The sequence below is a fragment of the Periplaneta americana genome, chromosome 1 (genome assembly GCF_040183065.1).
Source record: "Periplaneta americana isolate PAMFEO1 chromosome 1, P.americana_PAMFEO1_priV1, whole genome shotgun sequence".
NCBI lineage: Eukaryota > Metazoa > Arthropoda > Insecta > Blattodea > Blattidae > Periplaneta > Periplaneta americana.
In genome coordinates this window covers 39,909,566-39,923,070 of record NC_091117.1, presented here as the reverse complement: position 1 = coordinate 39,923,070, position 13,505 = coordinate 39,909,566, and the positions used below count along the sequence as shown (strand labels likewise).

At 33.4% G+C, this 13,505-nt stretch overlaps 1 protein-coding gene across 4 annotated transcripts in view; it reads left to right on the top strand.

The window, feature by feature from the left end:
- The window catches only part of LOC138694738 (endonuclease/exonuclease/phosphatase family domain-containing protein 1-like), a 33,024-nt gene extending 23,986 nt beyond the window's left edge, over window positions 1-9,038 (top strand). For 2 of the 4 annotated variants that reach the window (XM_069818756.1, XM_069818769.1), the window contains exons 7-12: window positions 82-133; window positions 2,608-2,715; window positions 2,994-3,125; window positions 4,837-4,981; window positions 6,117-6,257; window positions 8,451-8,763. In XM_069818756.1, the coding sequence (XP_069674857.1) occupies window positions 82-133; window positions 2,608-2,715; window positions 2,994-3,125; window positions 4,837-4,981; window positions 6,117-6,257; window positions 8,451-8,614 (742 nt within the window). In that variant the 3' untranslated portion in view covers window positions 8,615-8,763. Of the gene's footprint in view, window positions 1-81; window positions 134-2,607; window positions 2,716-2,993; window positions 3,126-4,836; window positions 4,982-6,116; window positions 6,258-8,450 lie in introns of all 4 variants that reach the window. The other 2 variants (XR_011331010.1, XM_069818747.1) reach the window with 2 other exon arrangements.
- The last annotated feature ends 4,467 nt before the right edge of the window (window positions 9,039-13,505 follow it).

The window sequence follows — 13,505 nt, the reverse complement described above, 5'->3', positions numbered from 1 at the left end:
TCGGATTAGTTTGCATGCTACTGTATATGTGATCTATGAAAATTTAAGTAATTTCGAAAAACGTTTTGTTTTTCTTTGCAGCTTATCTGTGATTGCTGTCCAGGAACTAGTTGATACCGTCTCTCTAAAACAGGTAAAACTTTCTCATGTCATGTGTAGACTGACCTTTATACAGGGTGTCTGACTTAAGTCATTCATTTCTGCATAGATAGTCCAAGTAACAGTCGAGACCTGTGGGAAGTATTTAATGATTTCGTAGGTGTAATGTTCACTGACATCATCACATCAATTTTACGAATTTAATCTTCGTATGTTAATTTTATATTAAACACGTGCTGTCAATCTGTTATGTTAATTATTTATTTTCTTTCTCCTCTCCAACGTTTATTCCAGTCTTGGGTGATGTTTTATCGAGTCATTTGCTCTTCTTATAGTTCCTATAACATCGTTTTCTTAATACACAAGTGATATCCAATCCTTCAAATTAATTTATTCGGTTTGTTGCATTTAGTATGAGCAGTGTGTATTGAAAAAGACAGACAGTACACAATTTTAACACAATTTATTAATTTATTTTAACATATTGTAAATTTTTATACTGAACAACAATATAATTTTATTCTTAACAATAACTCTTCACTTTCTACAATTTAATTCCACTCCCGTCAACAATGGGATTTGCTCTCCACACAGTAACACGGTATTCGTTAGTGCACTCCACAGACGACAATGACAATTTACTTGGACTATTACGAACAACAATGAACTGTTAATCTTAACTAATATTCACAAAGCACTATTTACAACACAGAACTGTCAGTTCTCAGTTCACAGTTCTTCTAGCTCAGTCACTCGAGTTCACAGTATCTCGAACCACAGACCTTCAGAGACGATCCGCTGAACTTCGAACTCAGGTCCCCCAACTGCGGTCCATTGCACTCGAACTCCGGGCTTCAGGCTCCACAGTTACGGACACAACTCAAGTCGCACTCTGGTCTCAAAGCTGGCTTCACTGCTACACAAGACTAACCCGCTTACTATCCAATCTGCCTGTAACAACACTGGCTTACTGACTGACTGACGTTCACTTGCGTGCGTAATTTATATTCACACCATAGTTGCGAGAAAGTTCGCGATCTAGAGATTTCCGCGTGTGTCCATTCTCGAATCATCCGGATATCTCTCCTCTCTGCCGCGGTCGCTCTCTCCCCACTCCACTCTACTCCCTAAGCCACAGCACATGCCACAGGAAATAGATGCGTGCGCAACCTCTGCGCCGGCCGACCTTGCCGCCACACCTAAGCGACCAACGTTTCGTCTGCTGCGCGCCCTGTCGCGGATACGCGTTCGAATCCCTTACAATCGACACCCAGCTGTCACAATATTTTGAATATGTTACTCCTAGTGACATTACTATGAGAATGTCAAAACCTGGGTAGACCAAGAAAAAACTTGGATTCAGACTGTGACAGACTATATGGTCTAAGATGTAGTTTTATCTTTTATATTATATTTTATGTTACCGGTACAATTATTAGCAAAATAAATCCATAAATAAAAATAAAACAAAATACGACCCGCATGGAGTTTGACGACGTCGACGTAGTTTGCTTGCTGGAACATCTTATATTCAATTCTTCTCTCGCCATCTTTCACTTTTGCTGTTACGAGCTTCAGAGATTCGAACTGTGAATGATTACTGATGATAGAATTTGAGCTTTTGTAGATATTTCAATGGAACATTCTGGTTCATATGATGTTACGATGGATTGTGTATTTCTATTTTAAAGTATTATTAATTAGAATATTCTAGAATCGAAATTCGAAATTAAAAAGTACGAAAGGAAGGACCGAGTACCGAACCCTCTCAGGCAATCGAAACATTCATACGAACACATCCCTCTAGCTAAGAGATATGAACTATCCACGAGAGATTCGTGTATTATAAATGTTTGTTTCTTCACTCAGATGCATCGTATGAATTAATGTACCAATCAGTCCACCCAACCTATGTCTATTTATTATTTTAGCTGTTCCCAGTTGTTACTTAAACTAAAATACCAGCACTATGAGTTAGAGAATTTCAGGGAAAAAAAGTATTGTGTGTCTGTCCCTAGTCGTGTTGTGCGTTATGCCTAAAACAATTTATGAACACCTTGAGTCTGACACCCTGTAGATTAGACAAGTTATTGTTATTTCCCAACCTGTGATTTTTACATGTCTTACACATGAAAGCTTCTGAAATATTCAATCAGTTTGGTTCAGAGTTGAAAGTAACTTATAAAAAACATTAATAAATCAATGTGGAGACAGCTAGGCTATGTACTGAGCATAATTTCTTGTGCAATCCTCTCTAGAGTAAAATGTCATAATTACAACACTAATGTAACTTACAAATAAATGACAGCATTAACCTTCCGGTCATACAGCTATCACTCACTTATCAACATACAAGGATCTGCATATGATATCGTACATAAGATAATTTAGAATTGAATTAAGTACATATGAATTTTAATCTATACGGAAATTAAATAGAAGTATTGCTTGCTTTGAATTTTGTTACTTGTGGGTCTATGTTCATTTTGAGTTTCTTTTTGTGTACAGATCTGTGATGAATTAAATAGTCCAACACTGCGACGTGTTGTAGACTGGAAGGACAATGAGAGAGAATGGAAGATTGCTCTGCCACATGATTCAAACGAAGTTTACAAGGTCTGTCATTGTATTTGGCGCAAATGTGTGTGAAGTATTTTCGTAGTGGTATTATTTTATCTCTCTTTATTAGTATTATTCTTTGTCAATAATTTATTTTCAAAGGGATTTTTTCTTTTTCTTTTTCTTCGACCAAAATTGGACCTGAGTTTTTATAAATAAAGTAAATGCAAATATTAATAATTTTGCTAATAAATTGCATGTAATTATTAGACCTAAGTAATTTGTGGCTTACTTTCCCAAATTAGGAACAGTTTTAATTTGCATTTTCCTTTTAGGGTTCCCATGGTCTGGGGTTTTTGTATGATGCAAGCTGTCCAGTAGAACTCATTTCAATGAAGGAACTCTGTGTCACTGGTCCAGTGTCACCCACTGCACCCAAAGTAGAAGCACTCCTTGCTACGTTTAAGGTTAGTGTGTTACTCATATTTCATCTTATGTTATTTAATACTTTTTTTATTTTGTATTGTATTGTATTTGTGATACACTGTATTCATGATACACTGAAAACCTGCTATCTAAGATCTCGCACAAAGAGAAGTTGTCAAAAATACCGGTATGTGTGCAGTATGGAGAAAAATTCATTATACACTATTGTAATAACTTACAGTCCACTGACTGTGTTAATATTAACACTAATAGGGAACTAATTAAATCACTGCCACTTGCGTTACACAAATTATACTGAAATAATACAACAGCACTATTATATCGCAAATATATGTACAGTACTTAAAAAAGAAAGGGCTACAATTACTCATCAGTTCGCAGATGTTCGTGATACAGAAATTTTGATAATCACAATGCATTGAAAATGTATCACTGTTTCCCCTACACACTTGTGTTGACTTCTCTTTTCACAGGTCTGTAAATGTCATTCACATCTGCATTGTTTTATGTTTGTTTCCAGATTTTGTCTAACACAAGCTGTAGATTATATACTGTAATGCTTCAAAACGAATGTTTTTTTTTCCCTCCAGATTGTGGTTTCTAATAATCAAGTATTTGTATTAAACAGCCATTCTTTTGTAATGCATGCGACATATTCCTTTTTCATACCACTGTCATGAATGTGTGTATGTTCAAAGAATAATTGTTTAAAGTTATAAGCTTAATTTAAAGTTTTCTTTACACATTGCCAATTTTCATTATATTAATATTCACTCAGCTTTCATTTCTTCGTTTACTTGCTTATTTAGTGTTTATACTCAAATTACTCAAGCATTGATGCTAACAACAGGAATACCCATGGTTGCTTTTACTGTGTAACATTCTCTGTAAGGATCTCATAGGGTTTGGTCTCCTGAAGAAGATAGTTCATTGCAATAGTTTATCATTGCTACTCTGTTGGCGAAAAAATTATTGCATATTATGAACATTTAGTAGAATGATTTTTTTTTTTACTTTATTATGTTATTTTACAATGCTTTATCAACATCTTAGGTTATTTAGCATCTGAATGAGATGGTGATAATGCCGGTGAAATGAGTCCGGGGTCCAACACCGAAAGTTACCCAGCATTTGCTCATATAGAGTTGAGGGAAAACCCCGGAAAAAACTTCAACCAGGTAACTTGCCCCAACCAGGAATGGAACCCGGGCCACCTGGTTTTGTGGCTAGATGCGCTAACCGTTACTCCACAGGTGTGGACTAATAGAATGATGTCGGACAAATGGATATACCCAAATAAAATCTGTCTCAACCCCAAATTTGTTTCCTTGGGCTCAGATTTCAATTCAGATCTTCACTGAGGAAAAAAATATGCTCTAGCCGCTGAGCGAACACTGTATCTTTCAACATTTAATTTATTATAGATCATTTTATAATGGTCGTTTTTTACTTACAGCCTTCACTGTTCGCACACAGAAAGGAAATCTATACTAAAACAGACACTATAAAATAATTTGATTATTCAGAATTATCGAAATGTTTTATCATTTGGAAAACAGTGGAAGCAAAATGAAAACTATCGAATTATTTATTCGACATTTACGATCTACTATCGAACAAATCAATTTAGTTAATAGTAGCCTACCTATGAGTATTACAGTCGCAATGAAAGAATCGACTTCTCATGTTTCTAGTGAAATATTTTTAAAATTCTTTGATATTTCTTCGTAGGTTGGGGAACTAAGAATATCGTTGTTAAATATGTATATACAGAAGAGTGATATCAACAGTATAGAGAAAGTTCTCCAAGGCCATGTGAAACAAACTGATATGCTTATTATTCTTGGGGACTTCACAGGACTGTCACAGAATCAAGGTATGTTTTAGGAGAAGTACATTTAATTACTTGAAAGACATTGCACTTGAATATTTTCTTAATATGTAAGAAGTGTACAATGAAACATTTTTTTTAGCTTATAATTTTGAGTTTTGGAAGCGGTAAAACATTATACAAAAATATACATAGTAAGCAGATTAATTCAATTTACAAGCATAAACAATTCATCATATTAGTAGAGGGTATGTGTGTGAAGAAATGTTGTTAATTCTCTTCTAAACTTTTCTCTTGGTCCATCAGAGCTTTGAGATAATGAGGCAGAGCATTGAAGACTGTATTACATGAATAGTGAACTCTTTCTATAACAGTTGAGACTAACAGAGAATAGATAGAGTTCTGATTTGTTGTTTTTTTTTTTTTTTTTTTTGTACTAAAAGTATGAATGTTCTGACTAGTACTAAATGATGTATCTTGATTTTTAATATAATACATAATCAGGAAAATAATGTACTCACAAGGTAAAATCTTTTTACACGATTTCTTTTATGAACACCTGTCATTATTCTTAGGACTTCCTTTTGTAAAACAAAAATATGTTTGTAACTTCAGATGAGTTAGCCCAAAGTATTAATCCATACTTATCTATAGAATGGAAATATGCAAAATGTGTCATTTTAAGCTTGTTTATATCGCCAAAAGAAGATAAGATTCTTATTGCATAACAGGCAGAGTTCAATATAGGAGTAATATATTTTGTTGTGTTTTCTAGTTCAAGTGATCATTCAGTTTAAAACCAAGAAACTTTATAGTTATAGATTTTTAAGGTTAGTTCCATTTAATGTAATATTGTAGGAAAACTGGACACTATTACGTGTACTAAATTTGATTACACTGATTTTATCAACATCAAATGCCAGTTTATTTACACTGAAACCAATCAGTCATTAGAATTAACACTGTTTTAGAAGTTTTTATAAAGTGGACATATTGTTTTCTTGAGATAATCACACTTGTATAATTTGCAAATAAGATTACATGGGATATGTTATTTATGGTTGAGGCAAATCATGAATATAAACTAGGAACAATGATGGACCTAAAATTGATCCTCGAGGAACTCCATGTTTAATAGTCTAAATTCTAATTGAGTGATGTTTGATTGAATTTCTTGCAGAAGAACATGAGATATCCAGGTTGCAATACAAGAGTGTCATTCCAATATCATCAAACACTAATAGCTGCAGTAGTGATTCTCAATCTTGTCATTACTCAGATAATATATTTCTTAACTCCGAGATGCAGCTTCAGTTTACAGGTACAATAAAGTTCATATTCACTTCGTTATTAATTGTACCACTCCAAATTTTAAGTAAGTGTAAGACTAATGTGACTAATAACAGCCTTGAAATCCCATATAAGGCAATGGCCACTCCAAGTGTTTCCACATCTGAGCTAGGGATGTTGGATTTTCCTGTCTTTATCTCTTTTAGTCACTTTAGTTTTGCATTTTGTACTTTTAGAAGTATATATGACTAATAATTTAGTGATATTATTAATGACTACCGCAATAACAAACGTATACAATGAGTAAACTGAATAATCTGAATATACTGAACATAATAAGAGGGAGGGAAGTAGCTTCTTAAGGGGTTAGGTACAGCTTAAAGCAGTAAAATTTTTCGAAATATTCAACAATTTTTTCCTCCATTACTATATCTTGTACAATAATGAAAATTGGTATCTGTAAAACACTGTCTTTCTGCTATATGAAAAAAAAATATTTTTACGATTTAAAAAAAAAATATATGAATATTTTTTTTCAAAATTCGAATTGGTGGCAGTTCACTGTGCAGTGATAAAGCGTTTCCCTCATAACTCATAAACTTGTTATCTTTTTCATGTTCTCTCGCTTTTATTTTATTACTGAAACTCATATTTAAAAATATCATGCTCTTTCTACTACATTCCTTAATAAATAATATTTTTATTTGTTTTGTGTTAGAAGAAAATACTGATATTTGACCATTTTTTTAAATTAGTTTATTTTTTATCAGACAATCTATCAAAGGTAGACAAGTGATCTTGCATCATTTTGTAGATATGACATGTATAAATACACAAAAATTTCATCGCCGCAGAATGTTGGCTAGTTTTTTAGTTATGTGGGAAATGCTTCGTCACTGCAGAGTGAAATGAATTTTGAAAAAAAAAAGTGTAAATAATTATTTTTAAATCGTAAAAATATTTTTTTTTCATATAGCAGAAGGACAGTGTTTTACACAAACTAATTTTCATTACTGTACAAGACATGGTAATGGAGGAAAAAAACTGTTGAATATTTCCAAAATATTACTGCTGTAAATTGTACCTAGCCCCTTAATTAATCAAATTTGCATGAATGTATTGTGTCGCTAAATTTCAAATGTGCTAGAGCACCCCAACCAGAAAACCATTAGAAGAAGATTCAATAGTAATATGCGTTACAAGAGCGGTATGTTAATGTTTTCATGTTCGAGGAAAAGATTGAAAAAGCGTGTATCATACATTATTTTGTGTGAAGATCGTTTATTACATACCTGAAAGAGGAATTTCTAATTAGTTGCAATGAAATCTCCATCTTGATTTCTGTTCAATGACGGCAATTTTGGAAAACAAAAATATCTCTCTTCAACATTGTTGCTATAAAATGTTTTCTGTGTTTACTATATTGCAGCAGGCCGTGATATACGTCTGTCTTTTTTTTCCCCCAGTCTATAAATGCGAACTTAAAACAAACGGTAAGGTTATGTAATGATTTATTTTTCATTTTAATATTTTAACAATATTATTTATATAACATATTGCAGTAGTAATATCGGCATCTGGAATCTTGTTGATTTTTTCACGGCTTCCTTAATGTTACTTGCATCACGAATGCAATAACTTTAGTGGAGTAGTAGAGTTTACTTAATTTTTGCAAATATTTAAAAACAATAATTAACAGTGCAATTTAGGTGAAATTGCAGTGGTAAGTTTCCAATTTATAATTATTACTATGTTAAACTTCTCTAAAAATCATATGTTAAAAGCCTAAAGCAGTTAAATGAATGTCGCGCTTAAGCGGTAAGAAGAGGGAAATTGTTATGTGTGTTACGTTGGGAATACTGAATGTGGTATTTCACACTTACCGCGTATTGGTTTTGTGCTGAAAGCAAGCAAATACGCACGATCTCGCACAAAATACTTTATTAAATATAGAGATTATTTACAGAAATAAATCTGCATGCACTTTAAAAATAATAAAACCATAAATACGTCTGTATGCAATTAATACAATTAAGAAGAAGAAGAAGAAGAAGTAGTGGGGGTGTTATTATTATCATCATTATCTACTTCAGTAACCGTTTCCTTGCTCCATTCAGTCTTCACTCCTGTGAGGTTTTTGAGTAAACACTAAGCAATGATAGAACTCTATTGTGAATACTTGTATTTGCCCTGCAAAGTTAAGGATACTGTCTTTTTGTGGTAGGGGTGAGCGGTATGATCCGGCAAGGTTTGAACCATCTTGCCATTCCAAGAGGTTGGATGTGGGGTGGTCCAGCGAGCGAGCACTGTCCAGTGTGGTGTGAGGTGTACACAGAACCTGTTCTTGCAGAGCAAGCTCTTCCAAATGGAACGAATCACTTAGAATGACAGTTCCCAAACAGTATCAGGATTGTTTGTTCTAGTGCATTCCATCCAGCATCAAGCTAAACACAGATAATATATAGAAATGGAGTCCTCTTTCAAGGTCAGTATGTTGAAAAGCCTTGTATAATGATTGTTAGAAATTATGAATTTCAACTATTATATTGAATGTGTTAGGATTTTCTAGATGTTACACGAATATTTTTAATGCATTGTGCAGGAAATATTAGATTTAAGTAGAATACATATCAACAAGTACTGTATGAACATACTGACCATAACGATGCTGTGAAGTTTCAGATAAGGTGCTCATGCTGGTGTAACAATGTATTCAATTCAAACTTTCGAGAAGGCTTCCTTAATGCGTAGCTGTTAGACAAGGAAAGCTGTTAAGATGAACTGCTTGAAATTCTGTACTTAATGCACTAGAACAATGAACATTTATAAAACATACTTTAATTCAAGATGTAAAGTCTTTTAATTAAATAATTTTAAGAATGATTAGATGCTGTTAATCAACAAAGTTAGTTATAGATGAAGATATCGTTCTGGAGATTCAGTTTTAATAGCCCACTCATAAGCTACATACATAGTTGTAAGTGATGTCACGCAAGTTTATGATGAGACATATCAATAATGACAGATTAGATATTTGTTATGAAATGTAGCACTTTGTAAAGAAATTGTGTTTTTCAATTTTTATTGTATACGTAATATGATTACATTTGTGTGAAGTAAAAACACACCATCCCCATTCCTTATATTAACAGTTCCTTTCAAGTTTATGTGTTTGTACATGTACATACACTTATAGTGAGATATATCTTCCTTCCCCCACCCTCTTTCTCAAAAATTTATATTCCTAACAAATTACGAAAAGTATGTACCGAATTTTTAAAGAGTAAGAAATCTGTAAATGAATGTAGTTTTCATAACAGATGAGAGATCTGTACTAAGGCTAGCCAGAAGTGGTGATTGGATTGAGAGGAATAGTTCTTTGTCTATGACTACACATCCTCTTCGCTTGTTCTCAATGAAAGATAATTCTCTAGTGATCATTTATTTCTACCAATACTATTGTTTAAACAATTTTTCACTCAACGGTCAGTCAGACAGGATTCTTTACTAAAACATGAAATGGGAGCATGTCATGCTGCCCATGCTGAAATTACAAGAGAACATACCTACGGGCAAGTTCAAAAGCAAAACAACTCGGAATTAAAAATTTTGAGAACTCCTTTTAAAGTTTCATGTTGCTATGAGAAATCCTATTAGTATCACTCTAATTGGAAACTTACAGTATATATGAAACATTAACTCATAAGGACGGAATTTTTCATCTTCATTTTTTCCACATTTTCTACCTAATTTGGAACAAATATATCGTAATCTAACCAAAACAATCAGTATTTTTTTTTTTTTTTTTTTAATTTTTAACAATGTAGGCCGTGACTATATGGTCACACTAGTCCTATACATGTACATTTTATAAAAACAGATATGAACTGTAAGGATACTTTTTTTTTTAGTTGGTTATTTAACGACACTGTATCAACTGCTAGGTTATTTAGCGTCGAGATTGGTGATAGCGAGATGGTATTTGGCGAGATGAGGCCGAGGATTTGCCATAGATTACCTGGCATTTACCTTACGGTTGAGAAAAACCTCGGAAAAAATCCAACCAGGTAATCAGTCCAAGTGGTGATCGAACCCGCGCCTGAACGCAACTTCAGACCGGCAAACAAGCACCTTAACTGACTGAGCCACACCGATGGCTAAGGATACGTTTCTTTTCCTGAAAAAATTATTCTTTTTACGTACTTGAATCTTACTTCGTTTGGAAAGCCACAAACATGATACACATAGTTCAACTTTACATTCCTTGCATTGTGTGCGACCTACACTTGAGCAGAATTTGCCTGCACATCTCTGCTTTTTATTCTCTGAGACAGGTTCAAGAAAATTACCTCTTCGATCAAACCTCACATCAGCAGATTTCGAGATTGAAGGGCCTCTGAGACCCTTAGGGATATTTTGCTAACACTGAAGATATGTTTGCGCAATTTCCCTTCTGAAGTTCAGATGAGGAATGTTAGATCCAGTCCCTCCCATGAGTAGCCGGGCATTGCAGTGTCCATCCAGGTGAATATAGGTTACCACCATTTCTCACCTCTAATTCCGATAAAATATGTGCCTATATTTGCATCCATTAGGTCAGTTCCTCCCATAAATATGTATTGTACATTGTGATTAGGTTTTGAAGTTGAACTTTGATTCTCTTTTTTCTGAGCGTGAATACCGATCAGCTGATGTTATTGGATTGATTCCATGTACTGCTGAGCCTATAGTTACAACTGAATTGTTCATCCATTTTGCGAGTAACACTCTTTCACAATTATTGTAAGTGTAGTCACAGACAACCTGATACGCAAAATAATTCAGCCATAAAGAAAAATGTACTAATAAAAGACTAGTGCAACCATATGGTAACACAAGAATGTTTCTGGCTACACTGGAACAGTAAATTGTATTCCATCAAGTTTCATAACGCCATTCAGTTAGGCATCTCTAAACAAAAGGATAGAAGTGCCAGTAACAATGAAAAAGGAACAAGAATTAAAAAAAAAAAAAAAAAAAAAAAACTTTTCCTCTTGATTGTGTCATCTTCCTTACAAAAAGCAGCATGACAAATCAATGACGAATAAACAAAACTTAGCTGACATCAGTAGAGTGAAAGAGTAATCTTTCCATTTCACGAGACAGTTTTGCTAACATTCAGAATGAAATCAAAACAAGTTTCATTCCCAACAATGAAAATTAATTGAAAAAAAAATAATTTAAGCGGCAATTGTTGTATATCTGTAACCATATGATCACGCTATAGTCCCGTCGCTCTAATTTCCGGCAGCCAATCGCGTTGCAGGTCGCCTACATTTAAACGTGTGCGTCTTGTGATTCGCTGATTCATTTCTTAAGGCTCGATAAATACTTAACATAATTGCCCGCCATTTTAGCTCTTTTTTTGGCGTTCGCAGAAAACACACGAAGACGTTATTTGCCGCTCAATTATTTGCTGAATTACATTGCGTTTGTTTTATTATCATAGGAGCTACGAAATGATAATGTTTAATGGTGCGGCAAATAGATTCCTCGTATGGTAGCTCGGCAATGTGAGAACAAAAATGGCGAACGGTACTACCTACCTAGACTTCATAGAGCCTTTACTTTCTAAGACGTAAGCAAAGGGGCGGAGTCACGCCGGAAATAACAGCGTCGGGACTATAGTACATAATGGGTTAACAGAATTTGGAGTAATTTCAATGATCCTTAGATTTTCACAGCAACATGAAACTTTAAAATGCATTTGTCCCAAAGCTTTAAGTTTTGGGTTGTTTTCTTTTTAACTGTCCTGTTGAATTATGATATATGGAATATGATTCCTGATATGTTGTTACTAGACTTGGGGGAAGAGGAAAAGTGGGAGTTCAGTTCTGATTGGCTGGCTTGTGAAGGAGAACAGCATGTAGACAGAAGATAATGGTGATTCCCTCTGTTCAACTGCTACATCTAATTAGCCCTACTTAGAAACAGCTTGATTAAGTTGTAACCAAAACAAACAAGCGTATTATATTTAGAAAGGACAGAAATATGAATTTACAGCGTGTTTGTCAGTAAAATATCCAATATCATCTAACTTTTTATGTGCTTTTCATGATTTAGGGGGTGGGTAAATTCATGCACAGAGACTTAATAATTGAACTATTTTTTAGCCTTTGTGGGGTAGTTTTAATATTGTAAGTTCCAGTCTGTCCTTTGTGGAGATTTGATTTTGTCTTTTTGTGCGTTTTTAGAAGAGTATGTCTTTCTTTGTTCTACTTCAGTCTTAACAGACAGTTGTCATTTTAATTTGGAATGTTCAAATAATTTTTAAATATTCTGATAAATGATAATCGCATGTGACACAGCAGTACAAATTTGATGTCTTGTTTAAATTCATCCCCATTTATTCAATACCATGACAATAGCTGATATAAGTTTCTATCTGTATGTTACGTCAGTGTTGTAAAATACTACACAAAGAAGATTTGTGAGTTTACCTATTTTATGGAGAATATCGTCTGAAAATATGAAGACGTTAGTGTTGAAAAATGGAAACTGACTGAAATAAAATGTAATTTGGTTTATTATAAATCTCAAGACTGTTAAGACCTTCGCTTCGAAGTGTAATGTTTTGATTCATGCATACATGCATACAATAATAACATTCTATGCAACAATCAGGTATTTATTTTTCAAATAATTGAGTCAGAAGTGGTTATGCTGTGATGTTTTCTAGTCTTTGGTGTTAAAAGAATGTTTACACTTTCGTATCAATGTGGTAACAGTAGTAATATCATGTTAAGTTACAATTACATACCGTTTCATGAAGTAATTGCTGTTTAAAACTATCTGATTATTTCTTGTAATAAATATGCTTAAAAACAGACAACTTCAACATAAGGTTGCTATATTTGAGAAATAAAATTTCGGGATATTTTATAACTATTTTAAAAAATCAGGTAAATATTTGTAGGTACAGAAAATAATCGACTTTTAATTAATCTGTTTCTACTCGTATTCGTAATTTTAATTTGTAAAAAGGTAGTAAAACTGGTGAATATAAGTCTTCTCTAGTAACATTTGAGCATATGTGCTGGTGTAATTTTAAAATTTATAACAGTTGAAAAAATTTGTTTTTCTTTTACTTATATATGTTACAGACAACAGAGTTCAGTACTCCTGAAGATTGGAGAATATACATTACATTCATGACACGACACTTTAATGAAATATGCAAAAATGTAATTTTTTTGTTTTACTAACGCGAAACATATTGACATGTAGCCATAAAAATGTA